Here is a 23,911-nt window from a genome sequence, read left to right as displayed (position 1 = left end):
GTCCCTTTGCTATCCACCTGAAACTGTCACAATATTGTTATTCAGCTATAACCCAATATAAAAGAAAAAAATTAAAATAAGTAAATAAAAGGCAAAGAGGGTACTAAACAAGGAAATCATGACCCTTGTGTCTTCAGCAGCATGAGCACAAAAAAATGATAGTGAGTAAAGGTGCTTCAAATTCTCAGAGGGTAGTCAACGCTTAAGCAAAAATATGCTACTAGGTCTTAGAACCAGTAGGACATTAATATACCTCTTTATATGGAAGTCCTATACCCTGCCTGTTTTTTAAATACTGTGGCTTCATGGAACAGAACTAGGGAAGGACTATTTAGGCAATACACAGATTGAAGGGAGAGTTGAGGGAGATATTTAGATAAAAGAGAACTCCATCCTACTAACAGAAAAAATAATTTTTGCTGATTATAGAAATACAGTTTAGTTATTTATTTTGATCATATTCTTAGGATTCCCACTCCAACCTGCCACAAAGACATAGTTTAGTTCACAAATAAGACTACTTCATCAGTTATTATTTGATTTCAAAATGGAGAGGACAGTCATAATTTTAGAACATAACTCGCGTTTTATTACTGGTTGCTGCTGCTGTTGTTCAGTTGCTCAGTCATGTCCAACTATTTGAACCCCATGCACTGCAGCACGCCAGGCTTCCCTGTCCTTCACCACCTCCCAGAGTTTGTTCAGACTCATGCCCATTGGGTCAGTGATCCCATCCAACCATCTTGTACTCTGTCATCCCCTTCTCCTCTTGCAGTCATGCAGCATCAGGGTCTTTTCCAATGAGTCAGTTCTTCCCATCAGGTAGCCAAAAAGTACTGGAGCTTCAACTTCAGCATCAGCCCTTCCAATGAATATTCAGGACTGATTTCCTTTGGGACTGACTGGTTTGATCTCCTTGCTGTCCAAGGGACTCTCAAGAGTCTTCTCTAACACCACAGTTCAAAAGCATCAATTCTTTTGCACTCAACCTTCTTTATGGTCCAACTCTCATATCCATACATGACTACTGGAAAAAACATAGCTTTGACTAGACGGACCTTTGTCAGAAAAGTAATGTCTCTGCTTTTTAATATGCTGTCTAGGTTGGTCACAGCTTTTCTTCCAAGGAGCAAGCATCTTTTAATTTCATGACTGCAGTCACCATCTGCAGTGATTTTGGAGCCCAAGAAAACAGTCTGTCACTGTTCCCATTGTTTTCCTATTTGCCAACAAAAGATGGGACTAGATGCCATAATCTTCAGTTTTTGAATGTTGAGTTTTAAGCTAGCTTTTATACTCTCCTCTTTCATCTTCAAGAGGCTTTTCTGTATCTGCCACAAGGGTGATGTCATCTGCACATCTGAGTTACTGATATTTCTCCTGGCAGTCTTGATTCCCACCTTCTGCTTCATCCAGCCTGATGTTTTGCACTTGAACAAAATTGGAACCAGTTTCCAATTTGGAACCAGTTTGTTCTTCCATGTCCAGTTCTAACTGTTGCTTCTTGACCTGCATACAGGTTTCCCAGGAGGCAGGTAAGGTGGTCTGGTATTCCCATCTCCTGAAGAATTTTCTACAGTTTGTTGTGATCCACACAGTCAAAAGTTTTCTCATAGTCAATGAAGCAGAAGTAGACACTTTTCCAGAATTCTCTTGCTTATTCTATGATCCAATGCATGTTGGAAATTTGATCTCTGGTTCCTCTGCTTTTTCTAAATCCAGTTTGAACATCTGGGAGATCTTGGTTCACATACTGCTGAAGTCAGTTCACATACTGTGGAAGCCTGGCTTGGAAAATTTTGAGCATTATTTTGCTGACATGCAAAATGAGTGCAATTGTGCAGTAGCTTGAACATTCTTTGACACTGCCGTTCTTTGGGATTGGAATGAAAACTGACCTTTTCCAGTCCTTGACCACTACTGAGTTTTCCAAATTTGCCGGCATCGAGTACAAGACTTTAATAGCATCACCTTTTAGGATTTGAAATAGCTCAGCTGGAATTCCATCACCTCTACTAGCTTTGTTCGTAGTGACGCTTCCTAAGGCCCACTTCACTTTGCACTCCAAGATGTCTGGCTTTAGGTATGTTACCACACCATCATGGTTATCTGGGTCATTAAGATCTTTTTTGTATATTTCTTCTGTGTATTTTTGCCACTTCTTAATATCTTCTGCTTCCATTAGGTCCATACCATTTCGTCCTTTACAGTGCCCATATTTGCATGAAATGTCCCCTTGGTATCTCTAATTTTCTTGAAGAGATCTCTAGTCTTTCCCATTCTATTGTTTTCCTCTATTTCTTGGCATTGTTCACCTAGGAAGACTTTCTTATCTCTCCTTGTTATTCTTTGGAACTCTGCATTCAGATGGGTATATCTTTCCTTTTCTTCTTTGCCTCTCACTTCTCTTCTTTTCTCTGTTATTTGTAAGGTCTCCTCACAACCATTTTGCCTTGTTGCATTTGTTTTTCTTGGGAATGGTTTTGATCACCTTCTGTACGGTGTGACAAACCTCTGTCCATAGTTCTTCAGGCACTCTATCAGATCTAATCCCTTGAATCTATTTGTCACTTCCACTGTATAATCCCAAGGAATTTGATTTAGGTCATACCTGAATAGCCTAGTAGTTTTCCCTACTTTCTTCAATTTAAATCTGAATTTTGAAATAAGGAGTTCATGATCTGAGCCACAGTCAGCTCCTAGTCTTTTTTTTTTTTTTTTGCTTGCTGCATAGAGGTTCTTCACCTTCAGCTGCAAAGAATATAATCAATCTGATTTTGGAACTGACCATCCAAGTCCATGTGCAGAGTCATCTCTTGTGCTGTTCAAAGAGGGTGTTCGCTATGACCAGCACATTCTCTTGGCATAACTCTGTTAGCTGTTGCCCTGCTTCATTTTGTACTCCAAGGCCAAAGTTGCCTGTTATTCTAGGTATCTCTTGACTTCCTACTTTTGCATTCTAGTCCCCTATGGTGAAAAGGACATCATTTTGGGGTTGTTATTCATTTTGGTGTATTGTCATTAACATATTAAAATTTTAATGACAATAAATATGGGGAATTCCCTGGTGTTCCAGTGGTTAGGACTCTGCATTTCTGCTGCAGGTGGCATGAGTTCAATCCCTGTTCAGGAAACTAAGATCCCAGATGTCAAGTTACACTGCTGATATTGTCATTAAAATACTTAAAAATATAATGATAATAAATGTAAGAGTAAACAGGCATGTGGTGCTTACCATGTACCAGAAACTATTCTAAATACATTGACTAATTTAATCCAAACACCACACTTTGAAAGCAGCAAATCAAAGGAGAATGATTGCTTTATTTTAGAGTACATGGGAAGAGATTAATTTACATTTTTTATCTCCATTAAAATAAAGCATTTAGATGATAGCCTCAAATTAAAAGCCATTCATGAGTTTAAGTAATGTTTTCCTTAGTACTGTACTCTTGAGGATTGATATGACAAAGTTTCAGGGCAATTTCCTTTGAAATGATACTTAATATACTAATCAAGCACTTAAAGTGTATGGTATTATACTAGATACTGAGATTATCTTTCTCCTATGCTTTCCTCCCTTCTATTTTGTAGGAAAAAAAAGTTACAGTATATCCTAATAGCCGAAAATATATTCTTGATCGCTATGGTAATGACTATGACCCATAAGTGTTATATGATTCCCTATAGCCTTTCAAGAGATACCAGGACTTGAATCTTGACTCCTCAGAAGTTCTGAAACTCCTACAAAGATAAATAGCTGTGGTATATTGTACATTTAATTTAAATAGCTAGACTACATCAGAAAGTGAATTTAGGCTTTTGGATTTGCCAAATGCTTTCTGCCATAGCCAATCAAAGATACACCTTACACTTATTTGGAGGTTTCTGTTTACAAAATACTTACATTAAAATTACCTCATTTAATAATGACAAATAATCCTTGATATAGTTATAACCATCATCATCACCGTTTAAAACAGATAAAGTTACTTTTAAGTTCTATGTCCTAGTGAGGCCTTGAATTCCTGTCTCGTGACCTTAAATCTTCTTTCTTTACACCAGACCACACCACTTCAAAAAGAGGGGAATAAATAAAGGAAACTCTCTATCTCAGGTCTCTAACTAAACAAAACAAATACTTCTCACTCAACTGTATTAAGTTTATAGTGATTTTGATTAAACTTGACTGAAGGATCCTAAAATTTCCTTTAAAACCTTACCGTATTACGAAGGCAAAATATGAAATTCAATGAATGAGAATGAGAAGGTAAGAGCATAAGAAGGAAAAAAAAAAGGAAAGCAATAGCAAAAGGGATTTTATTAAGAAGGATTCAACACAAATAATCCTTTGACAGAAATAATTCCAATAAACACAGGGCCCCTACGAGCCCCCACTCCACACTAAGCACAACCACTGTGCAATAAGGCTGACTTGGGTGGCAGAAAACCACATGTTCCACTACTACATTTGAGTAATTATTCTTTTTTAATTTAGTTATAGTAATTTATGTTAATTTCTACTATACAGAAAAGTGATTCAGTTACACATATACACATCCTTTATATATATATTATTTTTATTATGATTTATAACAGGATATTATAGTTCCCTGTTCAATACACTAGGACCTTGTTGTTTATCCATTCTATATATAATAGTTTACATCTCCTAACACCAACCGCCCACTCCATCCCTCCCCCAATCCTCTCTCCCTTAGCAACCACGACTCTATTCTGTACTTAGGAATTATCTTTAACTTGTTCCCAATAAAAACCAAAATCCATTTTTCCTTACCCTGTAACTTGGTGCTCATAATATTGCAGTGTCCTCTTGAGAGTCTGCTGTATCATCTGGGGCTACAGAATAATAATAATACATTATCAGCAAATCAGTGTCATTCCCATTCTGAGTATCATAAGCAGATATGTAGCTTCTGAGTCATCTCATAAGAATTTTCCCTTTACAATATCAACTCATTGTGAATTTTGCCATGTATTTTCCCCACAAGAATATGAGACACTCAGTAATTACTCCGAATTTCCCAATTTCAAGTATGATAGCATTCCTTAGCCATATTTTCCCCAAAGCTTTTGTACCAGCTAATAAGTTCAAAGAAATACTCATTGAGTACCTACAATAAACCTAGACGTTGGTCAGGGGGGCAGTGGAGAAAGGGTGTTCTAGAGAAGAGTAATGTCCAGGTCAAGCCTGACTTTCTCAAGAGATCTCAAGCAATGGTTCCAGAGCCTCCTGGGGGGACAACAGTGTTTGGGGCAAGAACTAGGATCTGCATAAAATAACTAAGCAGCTCATGACTGAATTTTATAATCCCCTCCTCTTCATAACAGCTGAACGCAGTTTCCTAAACTCAGACGAAGAATCATTCCAAGACGCATTTAGGCAATGAAGTCTCAACTTGGAGTCTCAGACCTAAGAAGGCATGAGTCAAACAAAAACCTTAAAGCACAGATTTTATTAACAAATTATAAGAACCAAATTCTCAGTGACAAGAGAGTGAATTTTTTAAATAATAAAAATCTCCAATCAAGCAGGAAAAAAAGCTTATCAAAACACTGAGCCATTATAGCCATGGATGAATTTTATATTTTCTTGGGCTCCAAAATCATGGCAGATGGTGACTGCAGCCACGAAATTAAAAGAATTTAAAAGAATTAAAAATTAAAATGGAGATAGTGAAGGACACGGAAGTTCTGCATCCTGCAGTCCATGGGGTTGCAAAGAGTCAGACACAACTTAGTGACTGAATAACATAACAAAATGACTCTAATACAGATCCTTCAAGATATGAAGGCAGCATGATAGTTTGGTAATCGCATGGGCTGCCACTAATTAGCTCCTTGGAAGAAAAGCTATGACAAACCTAGACAGTGTATTAAAAAGCAGAGACATCACTTTGCCAACAAAGGTCGATCTAGTCAAAGCTATGGTTTTTCCAGTAGTCATGCATGGATGTGAGAGTTGGACCATAAAGAAGGCTAAGTGCTGAAGAATTGATGCTTTTAAATTGTGATCCTGGAGAAGTCTCTTGAGAGTCCCTTGAACTGCAAGGAGATCAAACCAGTCAATCCTAAAGGAAATCAACCCTGAATATTCATTGGAAGGGCTGATGCTGAAGCTGAAGCTCCAATACTTTGGCCACCTGATGTGAAGAGCTGACTCACTGGAAAAGACCCTGATGCTGGGAAAGACTGAAGGCAGGAAGAGAAGGGAATGACAGAGGATGAGAAGGTTGGATGGCATCACTGACTCAATGGACATGAGTTTGAGCAAGCTCAGGGAGATAGTGAAGGACACAGAAGCTCGGCATCCTGCAGTCCATGGGGTTGCAAAGAGTCAGACACAACTTAGTGACTGAACAACACATCAAAATGACTCTAACCCAGATCCTTTAAGATATGAGGGCAGCACAGTAGTTTGGTAATCTCATGGGCTGCCACTAATTAACTACACAAACCGAGGTAAATCTAAAACAGGTAATCTGCAGAAGGATCTAGCACAATGCTGGTACTAAGAAACAGTTAATAAATATCAGTTTATTTCCCATCCCTAATCCTTCAAACTGATTTTCTTTAGGATATAAAGGATTTATGATTTAAAGGACTCTACACAGTTTTTTGTCAGGGTTTTCCTGAACTTCTTCCATGTCTACCTCCCTACAAAAATGTCCAGCAGACATGTAAAAATCTCCCTACCTAATACTCAAAAGTTTCAACAATCTCCTTTGTAGAAAATGGTTGTCTTAGTTTTGGGGAAGGAAAGAAAAACTTACAGACCTCTTTGATTTTCTTTTCTATGATAGGGACAGTGGATTTTGTCTCATTCCCAACCCTTGTCTCTCCGATCTTGTGGCATGCAGCTATAAACGTATTTAGACCATCTCACTCTCCTGTCATGCATTCTTTATGTCCTAGGAAGGAGGTTCATAGATTGCTTCTTATTTGTTATATACAGCATGATATGTGAGGTCCTGATCTTATCTGTGGTGCATCAGTGTCCTAAAGCCTAGGCCTGGCTTTATGTCTATTTTCAATCTCACTTTTGAGAATTCTGCTTTTGTCACCATCTCTCTGCACTGATCTGAAGGTTTTGTTGGAAATATTTGTAAATTCAGCTTCCACTTTCCTATTTTCCTCTATTGTAACAGGCACCATCTTCTCATTATTAGTATTAGTGATAAGTCTACTAATTTTTTAGGTGATGAGGATCTTACATTACACTTGTGGGTGGGTGTTCTAAGATAAACTGTGTGCTCCTTCACTAGATTTTGAGACTCTTGAGGGTAGGAACCATTTTTTCAGCTGAACAGAGTCATAACTATCATTTATTTAGTACCTACTATGTTCCAGAGACTTTATTTCAATTAATTACCATAAAAATAATATAAATATGAGAAACCATTTCAGACAGCCTAAGTAACTGTCCAAGTTCATCTAGTTTGTGAGTCAGAGTTGGATTTTGACTCAGTTTGATCTTAAATCCTCTTTTATAAAAATCATCTTTCTAAGCTCCTTCTTAAAGGAAAGGACAGATACAGAAAACAGGAATGGGATTTTAGCCTGTATAAGGTTACATGGAGAAGTTTTTTTTAAAAAGCTTGAGAAAAGTGAGTTTCAATTAAATCAAGAGCAACCACTGAGAACTATTCCATACTACCATTTGGAAGAACATCTTCATTGAGCAAACAAAAGAGTTCAGACACATTCTTCACTTTAGTCAAGCCATTTCAGAAATTAATTTGAGGAAGAATCAGCCTCCAAGTGTTCAGGGAAAGAGGTACAGGGTGATTTCTCTCAATCTGTTTTTCATTTATACTGGGATAAGATGTTCATGAGGCCTCAAACTCGTATAGATGTTTCTGTTCAACAGAACAGAATCAAAGCAGAATAACATACCTAGAAAAGATATATTATTCCTGACCCAAGCAATGAGGCTCTTGAAAAATCTGAAGCGAGTGAAACAGACATGGCAATCCTAATGCACATGAAAAGTATGTTTTAAAAACCCAACTCATAGCCAACCTAAAGCAAGTCATTATCAGTCACTGGCTCAGTACCTCTGTAATCTCAGTCTCTTGTACTGGTTTGGCAGTTTCTGAGCTAAGATAACTTTCACTTTGGCAACATGCTCTAAAAGCAGTGAATATCCACAGAGGGATTATCTTTCTAATAACCTCTAGTGAAAAAACATGGAACATAAAGCAAGAACCAGAGTGCATAGGGACAGTTAAGACCAGAATGACCTAATTTTTGCCAAAGGAAACTTTTTTCCTATACAGGAATTTCCCAGTCATTAAAAAGCAAATGTTCATGAAAGGAGTTAAGCCTTTTAAAGAACTGACTTTTTATTTTTTTCTTTTCTGAAGCAATTACTTTTACTCCCCAAAAGGAATTCTATTTAGAGTTTCCAAATACATTAAATAGAAAATGTTCTCCGGGCACATTCAACAAAGCTTCAACTTCATAAAGATTTATATACTTTCTATCACTTGCCAAATCCAGTGGGCACATTCTGGTGGTCTGAATTACAAGCAAAGATCCTTGGATCTTCAGTAAGTCAAGGGTGACTTCAAAGCAGCCCTGACTCCTCACCATGGATTATAATCATGGATTCACTCCAATTTTCTTCAGAGACACATAATCTGAGTCTCTCTGACGTGAATAAAAAGCACACAGGAGAGGTGACTCCTGCCTTGAAAGTTGAAGGACATTTGCTACATGTCCATGTACACCAGTAATGCAAGTCAGTGGAGATTAGTGAGAAAAGCAAGGGCTCTGAAGATCTGTGGATCTCCTTTCCTTTTCTTTAAGAATGCAACTCCACATCAGTTTCATCAACCATCTACAGGCCAAAATCCCATTCCTGTTGCCTGTATCTATCCTTTGTTTCCTGGGTGGGCTCGGCTGGTAAAGAATCTGCATGCAATGCAGGAGACCTGGGTTCAATCTCTGGGTTTGGAAGATCCCCTGGACAAGGAAACGGCTACCCACTCTGGTATTCTGGCCTGGAGAATTCCACGGACTATATAGTTCATGGGGTCTCAAAGAGTTGGACACAACTGAGTGACTTTCCTTTCCTTTAAGAAGGAGTTTGGAAAGATGATTTTTATAAAAGAGGATTTAAGATCAAACTGAGTCAAAATCCAACTCTGACTCACAAACTAGATGAACTTGGACAGTTACTTAGGCTGTCTGAAATGGTTTCTCATATTTATATTATTTTTATGGTAATTAATTGAAATAAATCAAAGTCTCTGGTACATAGTAGGTGCTAAATAAATGATAGTTATAAAAAAATGATAGTTATGACTCTGTTCAGCTGAAAAAATGGTTCCTACCCTCAAGAGTCTCAAAATCTAGTGGAGCAACACACAGTTTATCTTAGAACACCCACCCACAAGTGTAATGTAAGATCCTCATCACCTAAAAAAAGCAGTAGACTTATCACTAATACTAATAATGAGAAGATGGTGCCTGTTACAATAGAGGAAAATAGGAAAGTGGAAGCTGAATTTACAAATATTTCCAACAAAACCTTCAGATCAGTGCAGAGAGATGGTGACAAAAGCAGAATTCTCAAAAGTGAGATTGAAAATAGACATAAAGCCAGGCCTAGGCTTTAGGACACTGATGCACCACAGATAAGATCAGGACCTCACATATCATGCTGTATATAATGAATAAGAAGCAATCCATGAACCTCCTTCCTAGGACATAAAGAATGCATGACAGGAGAGTGAGATGGTCTAAATACGTTTATAGCTGCATGCCATAAGATCGAAGAGACAAGGGTTGGGAATGAGACAAAATCCACTGTCCCTGTCATAGAAAAGAAAATCAATTTTTCTCTCCTTCCCCTAAATTAAGATAGAGATAGCGACTTCCTACTGTCCCTACTCAACACAAAGAAACACTGCATAGGAAGATAGCTGGGAAGAGAAGGCAGCCATCTGTGTCCGGCACATGTACTGTCTCGGGCTCAAAGAGGAAGTACACAAAAGCTTCTGCCATGTGGCAACAGGAAGCCATCTTCATCTCCAGTCTCATTAACAGCTTCACGCTATAGTTAGTCAGCAGTGACAGACCCCCACAAACTAAATGTTATGCTCAGGAAAAGTCATGGCATCCAAACAACCAGCCATGAAATAGTTCAAACAGAGCCAGAGAAATGATCCACAAATAGCAGGAGAAAGAAGTTCTCAGCAACTGGCCCTGCAAGCTCAGACAGCCCTGCAGAAGCTCCCACACAATCCCTGCTCTGCATATCCGCACCAGACAGTATGCAGATCAGGCAGGAGGCAGGGAATGAACAGTGTGTGTGTCACATGAAAAGGAGTCAACATCATACAAAGTCCACACTCACCTCAACTCTACAGAGATGAAGTTACGGCTCAAATCGATTAAGTACCCCAAGATCATAAAACTTGAAAATGAATGAGTCACTGCAAGCCAGGATTTGCTTCAAAAGCAAAGTGTACAAAGTGTACAATCTTTCTACTAGATGCCTTGCATGTCCCTCTCACATTTAATATTATGTGATTCTATATACATTGTTTAAATATATATAGCATTTATCATGCCAAAAACAAAAAACCACAGATAATTTAAAAGCAAATAAACTTCTCATTTTTGCTTTATAATACATATCCACAAGCTAGAGAATTAATGGAAACAATAGATCTTCCTTTAAAGAAATATCCAGAAATAGCCATGTTATCTTATTTACTTAAATATGAGAAAAATTATATTTTAATGTCAGAAACTAAATGATATGGATATATATTTAATTACTATTGCCCAAGGCAACATGTGAAGAGCTGTTTCACTAGAAAAGGCTCTGATACTAGGAAAGATTGAGAGCAAGAGGAGAATGAGGCGACAGAGGATGAGATGGTTGGATGGCATCATCGACTCAATGGGCATGAGTTTGAGCAAACTCCAGGAGTTAGTGAAGGACAGGGAAGCCTGGCATGCTGCAGTCCTTGGGGTCACAAAGAGTTAGACACAACTGAGCAACTGAGCAACAAGAAATAGGCCAACAATTTTCAACTTTGCCTACACATTAAAATCCCCTGGGGAGCTTTTAAAAAATACCAATGCTGAGTACCACCCCAAAATTTTCCAATACAACTAGGGGGACCCATTTACTTCTAAAGTTAGTCAGGGTTGAAAATCTTACATTTAAGATAAAAACATGATGATCAAGACCAATACTCTATAAAAGTTACCTAAGTCAGCAGTAATGACAGTAGTTTCATTTCTCAAATATAAAAGAAGCAAGCTTCTGAAAGATGTTCACATGTAACTGCTAAATCAACACAATTTCACTAATAGTTTAAAATTAATATGATTTGTAAACATAGAGAATTATATTGCTTGAAGCATTTACATAGGATTTGAACATTTTTCCAAGTAATTAACTCCCACAGATTTAAGTCAGCATTTGATTTTGTGCCAGCATACACATAACAACAGCTAATACTGTATTGTATTATTGACTGTTGCACTTAATTTATGCAAGGCACTGGGCTTTAAGCCCATTACAAATATTAAATAATTTGATTTTCATATTAACATTATGAGGGAGATTATTATTTTATAGATGAGAAATCTGAGACACAGAAAGTTTATGTTGTCCTATGTCAAACAAGTAAAAACAGGCAAAGCCAGGGTTGAAACTCAGATAGTCTGTTCCAGAATCCAAACACTTAATCTCCAGGCTGAACTTCACATAATATTTAACATCTTGTATTTGGTTGAGCACTTTACATTTCATGTTTTTAATGTACCAGTCCAGGGAAATAGACTGATGATATCACCATTTGACCAAAAAGGAATCAAAGCTAGAGAGATTAGAAGCCCTCCTTTACAAAAAGAGAAATTTTAAAGTTGACATAAAAATGAAGACTTATATGGATTCAAATTAATTGTTTGCTTCTTGACAACACACAATGTTCTTTAAATCTATGTACACAAAGAAGACCATAGACAAAAACCATGACTGTCTTGTCTTAGATGTCCTTTATTTTTTTTAATATAAGCATTTTTTTAAATTTTGTTTTTCTGATTGTTCAGTCATTAAGTCGTGTCCAACTCTTTGTGACCCCATGGACTGCAGAACACCAGTCCTCCCTGTCCTTCACCATCTCCCAGAGTTTGATCAGATTCATGTCCATTGAGTCAGAGATGCTAGCTAACCATCTCACCCTCTGTCATCCCCTTCTCTTTTTGCTTTCAGTTTTTCCCAGGAACAGGGTCTTTTTCAATGAGCAGGCTCTTCACATCAGGTGACCAAACTATTAGAACGTCAGCTTCAGCATCAGTCCCTCCAATGAATAGTCAGGGTTGTTGTGACTAATTTTGTGACTAATTAATTTAGGACTGACAGATTTGATCTTGCAGTCCAAGGTACTCTCAAGAGTCTTCTCCAGGACCACAGTTAGAAAACATCAATTCTTCAGTGCTCAACCTTTATGGTCCAACTCTCACATCTGTACGTGACTACTGGAAAAACCATAAGTTTGACTATATTGACCTTTGTTGGCAAAATGATGTCTCTGATTTTTAATACGCTGCCTAGGTTTGTCATAGAGTTCCTTCCAAGGAGCAAGCATCTTTCCATTTCATGGCTGCAGTCACTGTCCACAGTTTTTTTGAAGCCCAAGAAAATAAAATTCGTCATATTTCCACTTTTCTTCCTTCTATTAACCATGAAGTGATGAAGCCAGATGCCAGGACTTTAGTTTTTTTAACACTGAGTTTGAAGCCAACTTTTTCACTCTCCTCTTTCACTCTCATCAAGAGGCTCTTTGGTTCCTCTTCAATTTCTGCCATTAGAGTGGTATCATCTGCATATCTGAGGTTGATGATATTTCAAGATTTCTGACAATCTCGATTCCAGCTTGTGCTCCATCCAGCCCAGCATTTTGCACGATGTACTCTGCATATCCACCTGCAACATGGGAGACCCATGTTCGATCCCTGGGTTGGAAAGATCCCCTGGAGAAGGAAATGGCAACCTACTCCATTAATCTTGCCTGGGAAATCTCATGGATAGAGGAGCCTGGCAGGCTTCAGTCCATGGGGTCAAAAAGAGTCAGACTTGACTGAGCAACCATCACCCACTCACACCCTGCACATATGGCTTCCCTGGAGGCTCAGTGGTAAAGAATCTTCCTTCAATGCAGGAGAGACCTGGGTTTGATCCCTGGGTTGGGGAGACCCTCTGGAGGAGGAGATGGCAACCCACTCCAGTATTCTTGCCTGGAGAATCCCATGGATAGAGGAGCCTGGTGGGCTACAGTCTCTAGGGTTGCAAAGAGTGGGACATGACTTAAGTGACTTATCACGCACTCACGCACTCTGCATATAAATTAAATAGGCAAAATGATAATATACAGCCTTGTAGTACTCCTTTTCCAATTTGGAATCAGACTGTTGTTCCTTGTCCAATTCTAACTGTTGCTTCTTGACCTGCATACAAGTTTCTCAGGAAGAAGGTAAAGTGGTCTGGTATTCCTAACTCTTCAAGAATTTTCCAAGTTTGTTGTGATCCATATAGTCAAACGCTTTAGCATAGCCAATGAAGCAGAAGTAGATGTTTTTTGGGGATTCTCTTCTTTTTTTATGATCCAGTGGATGTTGGCAATTAGATCTCTATTTCCTCTGCCTTTTCTAAATCCAGCTTGTACATCTGGAAGTTCTCAGTTCATGTATTATTGGAGCCTAGCCTGAAGGATTTTGAGCATTACCTGGCTAGGATGTGAAATGGGCACAATTGTATGGTACTTTGAACATTCTGTGGCATTGCCCTTCTTTGGGATTGGAATGAAAACTAACCCTTTCCAGTCCTGTGGCCACTGCTGAGTTTTCCAAATTTGCTGACATTCTGTGTGTAGGACTTTAACTTAGATTACTGTGATGTTGAATGGTCTGCCTTAGAAACGAACCAAGATCATTCTATCGTTTTTGAAATTGCACCCAAATACTGCATTTCATACTGTTTTGTGACTATGAATGCTACTCTATTTCTTCTAAATGATTCTTGCCCACATAGTAGATATTCATCATCTGAAGTAGATTCACTCATTCCTGTCCATTTTAGTTCCTGTTTCCTATGCTAACAATGTTCACTTTTGCCATCTCCTTTTTATTCTGGGCTTTGCTGAGTCTTCCGAGAAGGCCTTCTCTAGTTGTAGTGATCAGGAGCTTCTCTCGCTGTGGGACATGGGCTCCGGGGTGCATGGGCTTCAGCAGCTGTGGGGCAGGGGCTCAACTGTTGCTGTTCCTGGGCTCGAGAGCACAGGCTCGACAGCTGTGAACTAAGCTCAACACAGCTTAGTTGCTCCTCTGCATGTGATATCTTCCCAGACCAGGGATCAAGCCCGTGTCTCCTGCATTGGCAGGTAGATTCTTTACCACTGAGCCACTAGGGAAACCTGTTGGTACACTTTCACTTTCTCTTCCTTAGCTTTCCCTCACCCTCTTCCCTACCCTCTGAGTGTCCAGTTTATTTATGCTGCATTCTGATAGGACAAATCCTCACCACCATCATCTAAACTCCCCAAAACAGGCCTCAAAAAATCATCATTGCATATTCTTTCCTTCCTTCATCAAAATTTGAAATCCCCTTAGTACTCTCACCCCAGATGGTACTCAGGAGAAATCTTACCTTAGTATCTTGAAAAACTTGATCCTCAATCCTTACTAAGGTAGATGATAGTATAAATGAGCTCTCCTACCTTATATAAGATGATCTGAACTACTAAAGGTAGAATTGTGGTAAATAGGCTTGTCAATGAGAGATAAATTGCAGAGCAAGGAATCTTTTCATCACCTTCCAAATTACAATCCAAAGATCACTTTCTTTGTAACAAAAGAGCACTTTGCTTATAAGGGATTTGTATATGTCAAATTCCTTCACTTATAGTGATCAAAATGATAATATCTTACATTTATGGGTTGGTCTGTGGAAACCAATGGATCAAAATATATGATTGGTATTTTCAATAAAACTAGCCAAAATTATGTCATTTCAAATAACCAGTATAAGTACTTCTGAAAGGCATGCAATTGTGGAAATCATCAGTCTTGCTAAAGATCCCAGCATAGTATGAATTTTCCTAGCTTCTTACTAAGCTTACTATGCATAAACCAAAAAAAAAAAAAAAACCACTGCAAATTAAAAACTTTGAGTCAAGACCTCTGTACTTCAAGCCCAGCTGTGCTACTGACCTTTTTTTATAAAATAGGCCAAAATCCCTTCACCTGGAAGTAAGGAAACTTGGGGAAAATGCCTTTTTCCCATCTAAAAACACATATAAGAAGTTCATAGTTCTCCCAGTCATTCTGAAGTAAAGAACTGTAAAATTAAGCACTTGCAAACAAAGGGTCAGAATGTACCAGTCATTACACCACCTCTCAGGGAACCTGGAGTACCATTTGTGAACTACAACAGTAGTTTGCTAAACAAAATTGGTAGACCAGACAATTACAAAAATAAAAAATGGTAAGTATGCTAAAAGAAAAAATAAAAGTTGGAGATGCATTATAATATATAGTTCTATACATACTGGTTGAAACTCTGCATGATTTCATCTAGTCTCCACTTTATTCTCCTTGTGAACACGGTGCACATTTCAGTGCCCTCATGGACGCTTACGGTAGAGACTGACATTATGCTAATTGACCCATAAAAGGGTTCAAATTTATAACCTCAGCCTTGTTAGAATTATGTTCTAATTAGCAAAGCACAGTGTTCATCATCATTTAATTACTGACTTTAAACTGAAAATACCTAACATATACTCAATGTGATAAGGCTTTCTATACAAAATATCTTTGTTTTCCAGTAATTTCCCCTTTGTTATTTTTTTAACGCCTTTCCAAAAGAGCCACTGAATTTCAATTTGACAAGACTTAACACCATCAATACTGATTTAATCTGAAAACATATATTCCTTGAGCTAAAATAGAGCCAAAGGGCTATTTATTAGTTCTCCTCCAACTCAGGAAGAGCACATTCAAGTAATCTAAGAATTTCTGTTTTCAGTGAACTACAGAAAATAACACCACCTTCAGTTTGTGTAACATTTCACAGTTTACAAATCACTTTTTTTTTTCCTTCATGTCATTATATAGTCACAACAACCTTTTAAGTCTCAGATATAATTATCCACATTTTACAGATGAAAATACTGAGATTTAGAGAGATCAAGGTGTTTTGCTCAAGTTACATGCTGGAAAGAGATGTTAACTAGACAAAAACTTAGATCTCCTGTGCTTTTTCTCCCACAGGCTGCTGCCTGCTTTGTTAATTTATCTCACTTTACTGACCATTGGTAAATTATTCCACATACCTAACTAAAATCTCATTTCCTATTATTCCTTTTAGTGATGGACATGAAAACAATGCTGAAAACTGTTTTCCCAAATTTGTAAATGTTGTTATTGTTATTTTAAAAGTTCTGGTGGGATCATTAACTAATTAATAGTGAAACTTCAGGAAAAACATGCTTTCCTGGTTACCATCTTGGCTAACCGAATAAAAATTCTGACTTTGAGACAAAATGGTACCACTTCTAGACATCTCAGGAAAATTGATAGTGCTTTACTGCAAACCTTTGGAGAAACATGATTTCAGTCCTAAACCCTTAAATCAGACAAGACCCCTCAGATGGCACAGGGCTGACTCAGTCTCCAAAGTGAAATAAGAGTAAGTCTTCTGGATTCAACACTATAATATCAGTTAAATGCTATGTGATGAATGCTAACTGTCAAACACTTGGCCCAACATTTACATGCCCCAACTCATTTAATCCCCACAAAAATTCTGTAAGAGAGGAATAAAATTTTCCCCAATTATATAAATGTGAAAACTGAACCCATAAAAATTAAAAAAGAAAAGTGCCCAAAGTCACTTAGGTAGTAGCTAGTATTGTCTATTTAATGTCTGATCTATATCTGACTACCTCCAAAAGTTAAACTGTTAATCTGCTCCTCTAAACTGAAATACAATGTTCTATATTTACCAAGGTAGAAAAGGTTACAGTTGAAAGGGGTAATTAAGCCTTAGCTAGATTATATGATTTTGGATACTGCATTTATTTTTCTGAACCTCTTTTTCCTTTACTATAAAATAGGGGAATTCCTAGCATAACAGTTTCTGAGGGTTGGTAAGTGCAAAATGAAATAAAGCTATTAATTACTATACAGACAAATGTTATATGTTAATTCCATGCAAAAATCTGTTGATGAGAAGCTGGTCAAAAAATTGTTAAATTGAACTAAACTGACCATGTGTAACACCTGGAACTGTTGCCAGGCATGCCTCAGAGCCCAAAGATTACAATTATATGCTGCAAAGCTAATTAGTGCCACTTCAACTCATGGAGAGCAATGGTCTTCATGTCAGAAAACAATTTCTAGCTTTTAAAACATCTTTGTAGCCTCCACCTGAGCATTTCCAAAGAATTCCCTCTTGTTTTCAGTACTTGGGAGTTACAGTGAGGTGTTTTCCAAAAAGGACCTGGAAATAAGGGAAGTGATATTTCTGTCTGACAGTTGTTATAAAATTAACTCATAAAACAGGGAAATGCTTTGTCAACCATAAATGCACCAGCTTAAGCAATAATTTGTAAATGGGTGGCTGAGAATTACCTTCAAATACCAGCCAAGGTATAGCTCCAGGCAAAGTGGGCCACTGAGTAACGAAAGCAGGTGAAATTAGAGAGAGCAAGCCATAGGAAAGAGAATGGAGGGGAATAGTTTATGAAACATTATCTCTAATACTGTTCAAGGGCATATTGGTCCTCTATCACATTGAGAAAAATTATTCCTAAGGTAAGGAAAATTCTTCAACCATCTTAACTAAAATGAGAGTCTTATGAATGAATGTGGAGCATCAGATCCCATTGTCATTGTAAGAGTCCCTTACAACCAGATAGATCCCTAAACTAGATTAAAGAATTTGGCATGAAATTCATTTTGCTTTGGCTCTACCTGGTCTAAAGCAAACTTTAGGTTCTGACTTGGTTCCTCAAGCAGCCCGAACAGATAAGAAATGTGCTGACCATGCAGACTTTGAGTAATAAACTTCATTTCACAGTTATTGCTTACTGTAAATTAGTAAACTGTCATTCAGACGCCAGCCAAAGTGCTGGAGACATTTTGTTTAGCCAGTCAGTAGCTAACAATCTGATTATTTCGGGACTCTGACCAGACCAAGTCCTTGGAGTTTAAAAGTTTCAGACATTGAAACATACAGAAACCATCAAAATACTACCCAGGGACAGTCTTGCTCAGCTCCAGTGCTTCAGTCTCTCTTGGAATATAAAACTCAGCAAGGTTATAAAGATAATCAGATCTAGTATTGACTACAATCTGATTATCTAAATGGATACAAAATCTGCTTATTAGGCAGATGCTTGGCAGATAGTGACTCCCATGTCATCAGTATTTATGATGAACTACATTTCTAACTAGAGGTACAGAATAATCACATTTCTTTCTGGAAAAAAATACGCAAGTCAAAGAACACTAATACTTCATGACATGAAAAGTCTTATTTTTATTCAAATCGATCCAAGCGCATTTTTTAACATAAGTTATTTCTGCTACATCAAGTATTTGAACATATATTTTTATTGTACATTTATCAAGTTAAACACTCTGCAAGCTAAAATATAATAACAAAATAATAATAATGAATGCTCTCACCTTATGTGTAAGATCATCCAAAATGTGTATTTTATTTTAGGAGTAACGGGAAATTGAGTAAAGGAGTAACACTATCAGGTTTAAGTTTTAGAAGATTCAATCGACAGCTGTGGGGGGTCAACTATCAGCGATTGGCGGTGGGAAAATTGGAAACACCCAGTGGGTTAGGAAGCTAAGCAGTTCTCAACAGGAGAGGTGAAGGCTGGCTTGGATTATGGCATTAGTGGTACAGGTTTTATTTTATTTTAGCATTTTATTCTTTATTACTGAAAGAAAATAGCTTTACAGTGTTGTGTTAGCCCCTGCTATACAACAAATTGAATCAGCTGTATGTATACATCTATCCCCTCCCTTTTGAGCTTCCCACCTACCCACCTCCAATCCCATCTCTCTATGTCATCACAGATCATTGAGTATCTGAGCACATTTTTTAACCTAGGTATCACTCCATTTTACAGTGTCTATTATACTGCTTCCTCATTCCTTCTCTGCAGAATAATTATGTACAATCTATTAAGAAAAATACATACCCTTATGAATAACCATTTCTATGATAAGCATGACTTCCTTCATATTCAGAAACCAAATGATAAGTAATATAATCGCCGTTCCCAGATTCTGCAGCAGAAGTTAAGCTGTTGGCAGTGAGGATGGCTTCTGTCACTCTGTTCATAGCTGCCTCACCCATGGGAGCCTGGAGCATGACAGTGGATAGGCAAACTAGGTCAGCCTAGAGGCAGAGCCCTGCCGAAGAAAGAACCCGTTGTCATTTCTAATGTAAGTCTATGTTATAAGAGCTCATAGCACAGTCAGGAACTAAACAATTGGTAAGAGGAGGTAAGGTTCAAGAAAACCAACAGGAAATTGCTATCAGCTACTCCTTAACAAGTCACAAAGTAGGGGAATAAAATAGCAAATAAGGAGTCTATTCTGAACAATATTATATATTGCTAAATTGAAGATGGAATAATTCATGGACATGTTGCAAGACAGATCAAGGTGAAAAGGGCTTAGGACCTGAAACAGGAAAATTTAACTTACACTAAAAGTTAACTATTTAGGTTGGTGCAAAAAGTAACTGAGGTTTTACAATGTTGAATTTTTCTGCTTGATACTGGTATATATTTGTAAATAAATGTGGTTATGCTATACATCATTTTAATGTGCATTTCTCACTTTTTTTTTGGCTAATGACATTATTTTCTGTTCATTTTGAATTTATTTTAGACTAGGGAAATGATGTTAGACAGAAAGCAAATTTGAGTGATTTTCTTGTTTGAGTTCAAAATGGGTCGTAAAGCAGAGGAGACAACTCACAACATCAACAACGCCTTTGGCCCAGGAACTGCTAATGAATGTACAGTGCAGTGGTGGTTCAAGAAGTTTTGCCAAGGAGTGAGATCCCTGAAGATGAAGAATGCAATGGCCGGCCATTGGAACTTGATAACAATCAGCTGAGAGGATCACAGAAGCTGATCCTCTTACAACTACATTCAGTTCAGTTCGTTCAGTCCCTCAGTCGTGTCCGACTCTTTGCAACCCCATGAATCGCAGCACGCCAGGCCTCCCTGTCCATCACAAACTCCCGGAGTTTACTCAAACTCATGCCCATCGAGTAGGTGATGCCATCCAACCATCTCATCCTCTGTCGTCCCCTTCTCCTCCTGCCCCCAATCCCTCCCAGTATCAGGGTCTTTTCCAATGAGTCAACTCTTCGCATGAGGTGGCCAAAGTATTGGAGTTTCAGCTTCAGCATCAGTCCTTCCAATGAACACCCAGGACTGATCTCCTTCAGGATGGACTGGTTAGATCTCCTTGCAGTCCAAGGGACTCTCAAGAGTCTTCTCCAACACCACAGTTCAAAAGCACTACATTAGAGGTTGCCAAAGAACTCAATGTCAGTCATCCTATGGTCATTTGGCATCTGAAGCAAACAGGAAAGCAAAAACTCAATAAGTGGGTGCCTCACGATCTGACCGAACATTAAAGAAATTGTTTTGAAGTGTCTTCTCTTATTCTACATAACAACAATGAAGCATTTCTTGATTAGATTGTGACGTGCAGCAAAAAGTGGATTTTATGTGACAATCAATAATGACCAGCTCAGGGACTGTACTGAGAAGAAGCTCCAAAGCACAGATTTGCACAAAAAAGGTTATGGTCAATGTTTGGTGACCTGCTGCCTGTCTGATCCACTACAGCTTTCTGAATCCAGTGAAACCATTACATCTGAGAAGCATGCTCAGCAAATCAATGAGATGCACTGAAAGCTGCAACACCTTCAGCTAGCATTGGTCAACAGAAAGTGCCCAATTCTCCATGAAAACACCCAACCAGACATCGCACAACCAATGCATCAAATGTTGAATGAATTGGGCTACGGAGTTTTGCCTCACCTGCCACATTCACCTGACCTCTCGCCAACTGATGACCACTTCTTCAAACATCTCGACAACTTTTGCAGGGAAAATGCTTCCACAACCAGCCAGATGCAGAAAATGCTTCCCATGAGTTTGTCAACTCCCAAAGCATGGATTTTTACACAACAGGTATGAGAGGGTAACAGGTAGGAAGGCCAGAGGTCTCTAAGCGGCAGGAGGAAATAAAACTGCAAGTGGCAGATATTTTCTTCCTTCTCTACACAAAATTAAAAGACACCTGGTTCTGCCTTAAGCTAACCAATGCGTTTTTCTTATGGAAATGTTTTTCTTAAGCTATGTTAATGAAACTATGTATTTGATTTGGAATCTGCCTTTCTTCAAAATGGTTCCCCCTAAGATTAACCTTTTTTTCTTTTCTCAAACCTTGGGCTCAACAAACCACTATTCATTTCAATTGTTTTACAGCTTGAGATGACACACCTTTCTGCCATCCTATCTCAAAAATGCATATTGTGAGAGAGGGGCCTGGTGAACGTCCCTCAGCCTTGAGGTTTTTCTCTTATCTAATTAGAAGCTCCTTAAAAGACATAAAATGCCTTGCTAAAAACTAGCAAGGGAGCATTCTTTCGGACCCTTCTGATGTTTCTGTCAGAAGTTTTCTCTCTCTCTTATACTTTAATAAAATTCTGTTACACAAAAAGTTCCAGTGGCCGAGCCTGGTCCCTGGCCCCAGATCGAAATCCTGTCCTCCGGAGGTCACAAATCCTGCCTTAGCACACTGCTCGCAGCAGCAACTTTTCACTTGTTTGTTGTTGGCAAAAATGTGTTGATTGTAAAGGTTTCTACTTTGATCAATAAACATGTGTTTGAGCCTAGGTATAATGATTTAAAACTCAGAGTCTGAAACTACAGTTACGTTTGCACCAACCTAATAATCAAAATAAGCCATGTATCACTAAATTGAGTATGATGATGTGAAACGATATAGAGGTCACTGTAGAAGGACTCAGCAGAGAATATTAAACTTGCTCACATTAGAACTAGATTTTTATCTATGCAGTATTTGTTAGACATTTATTTGTCTTGTTGTTGTTTAGTCACTAAGTCACGTCTGATTCTTTTTACAATGCCATGGGCTGTAGCCCACAAGCTCCTTCTGTCCATGGGATTTCCCAGGCAAGACGGCTAGAGGGGGTTGCCATTTCCTTCTCCAGGGAATCTTCCCAACCCAGGGATCAAACCCACATTTCCTACATTGGCAGGTGGATTCTTCTTCCTGGGTCAACCAGGAAGCCCATTTGTCTTATTACCATAATAGAAAATTAGTAACTGGGAAAAAAGGATGAGAGTAAGAGGCTGTGAGTAAGAACAGTTGATACAGAAGAGGGAAGATATTTCTGGCACAGTATTTTTTTCCAAATTCTTTCTAGTAGACTATAAGAATTTTAAATATCTTGCTTAAGCATTCAGCTTTACAAATATCACATGTTGACCCATACAAGTCATGTACACACATTCACACTAAACAACAGAGGTTTAATGATATGATACTTAGGAATAAGGTACTAAGTGATATTATTCACTTTTTCAGTTGAAAAAAAAATTTAATTTTCTTGTATGCATAAGGGCTTTTAATTGGAATTTTCAAGGCAAATTAATGTAGGTGCCTCCATAATTGACATATAATTAACTGGCACATATTAATCCATAAGTTATTCCTTTAAGTAGCAAAATCTCCGGAATCTCCAGGCATTATAAAATACAAGGACAACATCAGCCTTGTTTATTCCTACAGGCCTTGCTTTAAATGAATCCTGAAGCAGAGGTAACATTTCTTAAAAGTAACAGAAAATAGTTTATGATATAAAATTCATAAGTATAATGCCACTAAATCAAAGGTGCTATATACTATTACTTTGTTTTATCCAGCAATATATCAACATCATTCACACAGACCAAGAATATTAAGTAAATTACTGTGCCTACAGAGATCTTTATATGGATGTGTAAGAACTGCCCAGACATGTACAATTCCATATAGTCATCTAATCATCGATATATGTCAGACCCTTGGAGCCAGGCAACAAGTTTAATTTTAGGAGCACCAAGAGATAAATCTCCATTCTTACCAGCCCTGCAATGTGCCCCACAAAACTTACTTTACATTCCTGCAAAAGCACTTAAAGAGAAGTGCTTTTCAATTAATAATTATTTTTTTACGTTTTAACAAAGAAGAATTTATTACAGTTCAATTCAGTCACACAGTCGTGTCTGGCTCTGTGAGACCCCATGGACTGCGGCATGCCAGGCTTCCCTGTACATCACCAATTCCCAGAGCTTGCTAAAATTCATGTCCATCAAGTCAGTGATGCCATCCAACCATCTCATCCTCTGTCAGTCCCCTTCTCCTTCCACCTTCAATCCTTCCCATAGTCAGGGTCTTTTCCAAGGAATCAGTTCTTCACATCAGGTGACCAAAGTATAGGAGTTTCAGCTTCACCATCAGTCTTTCCAATGAATATTCTGGACCGATTTCCTTTAGGATTGACTAGTTGGATCTCCTTACCATCCAAGGGACTCTCAATAGTCTTCTCCAACACCACAGTACAAATGCATCAATTCTTTGGTGCTCAGCTTTCTTTATAGTCCAACTCTCACATTCATACATGACTACTGGAAAAACCATAGCTTTGACTATAAGGACTCTGTTGGCAAAGTAATGCCTCCGCTTTTTAGTATGCTGTCTAAGTTTGTCATAGTTTTTCTACCAAGGAGCAAGAGTCTTTTAATTT

At 38.1% G+C, this 23,911-nt stretch overlaps 1 protein-coding gene across 1 annotated transcript in view; it reads right to left on the bottom strand.

Moving 5' to 3' along the window:
• GUCY1A2 (guanylate cyclase 1 soluble subunit alpha 2) overlaps window positions 1-23,911 on the bottom strand; it is a 437,093-nt gene that overhangs the window by 379,617 nt on the left and 33,565 nt on the right. The window contains exon 2 of the mRNA XM_043481195.1: window positions 4,799-4,860. Within this exon, the coding sequence (XP_043337130.1) occupies window positions 4,799-4,860 (62 nt within the window). The remainder of the gene's footprint in view (window positions 1-4,798; window positions 4,861-23,911) is intronic.

The sequence above is a fragment of the Cervus canadensis genome, chromosome 11, assembly GCF_019320065.1.
Source record: "Cervus canadensis isolate Bull #8, Minnesota chromosome 11, ASM1932006v1, whole genome shotgun sequence".
Classification (NCBI taxonomy): domain Eukaryota; kingdom Metazoa; phylum Chordata; class Mammalia; order Artiodactyla; family Cervidae; genus Cervus; species Cervus canadensis.
This window is presented reverse-complemented; position numbering and strand designations above follow the sequence as displayed.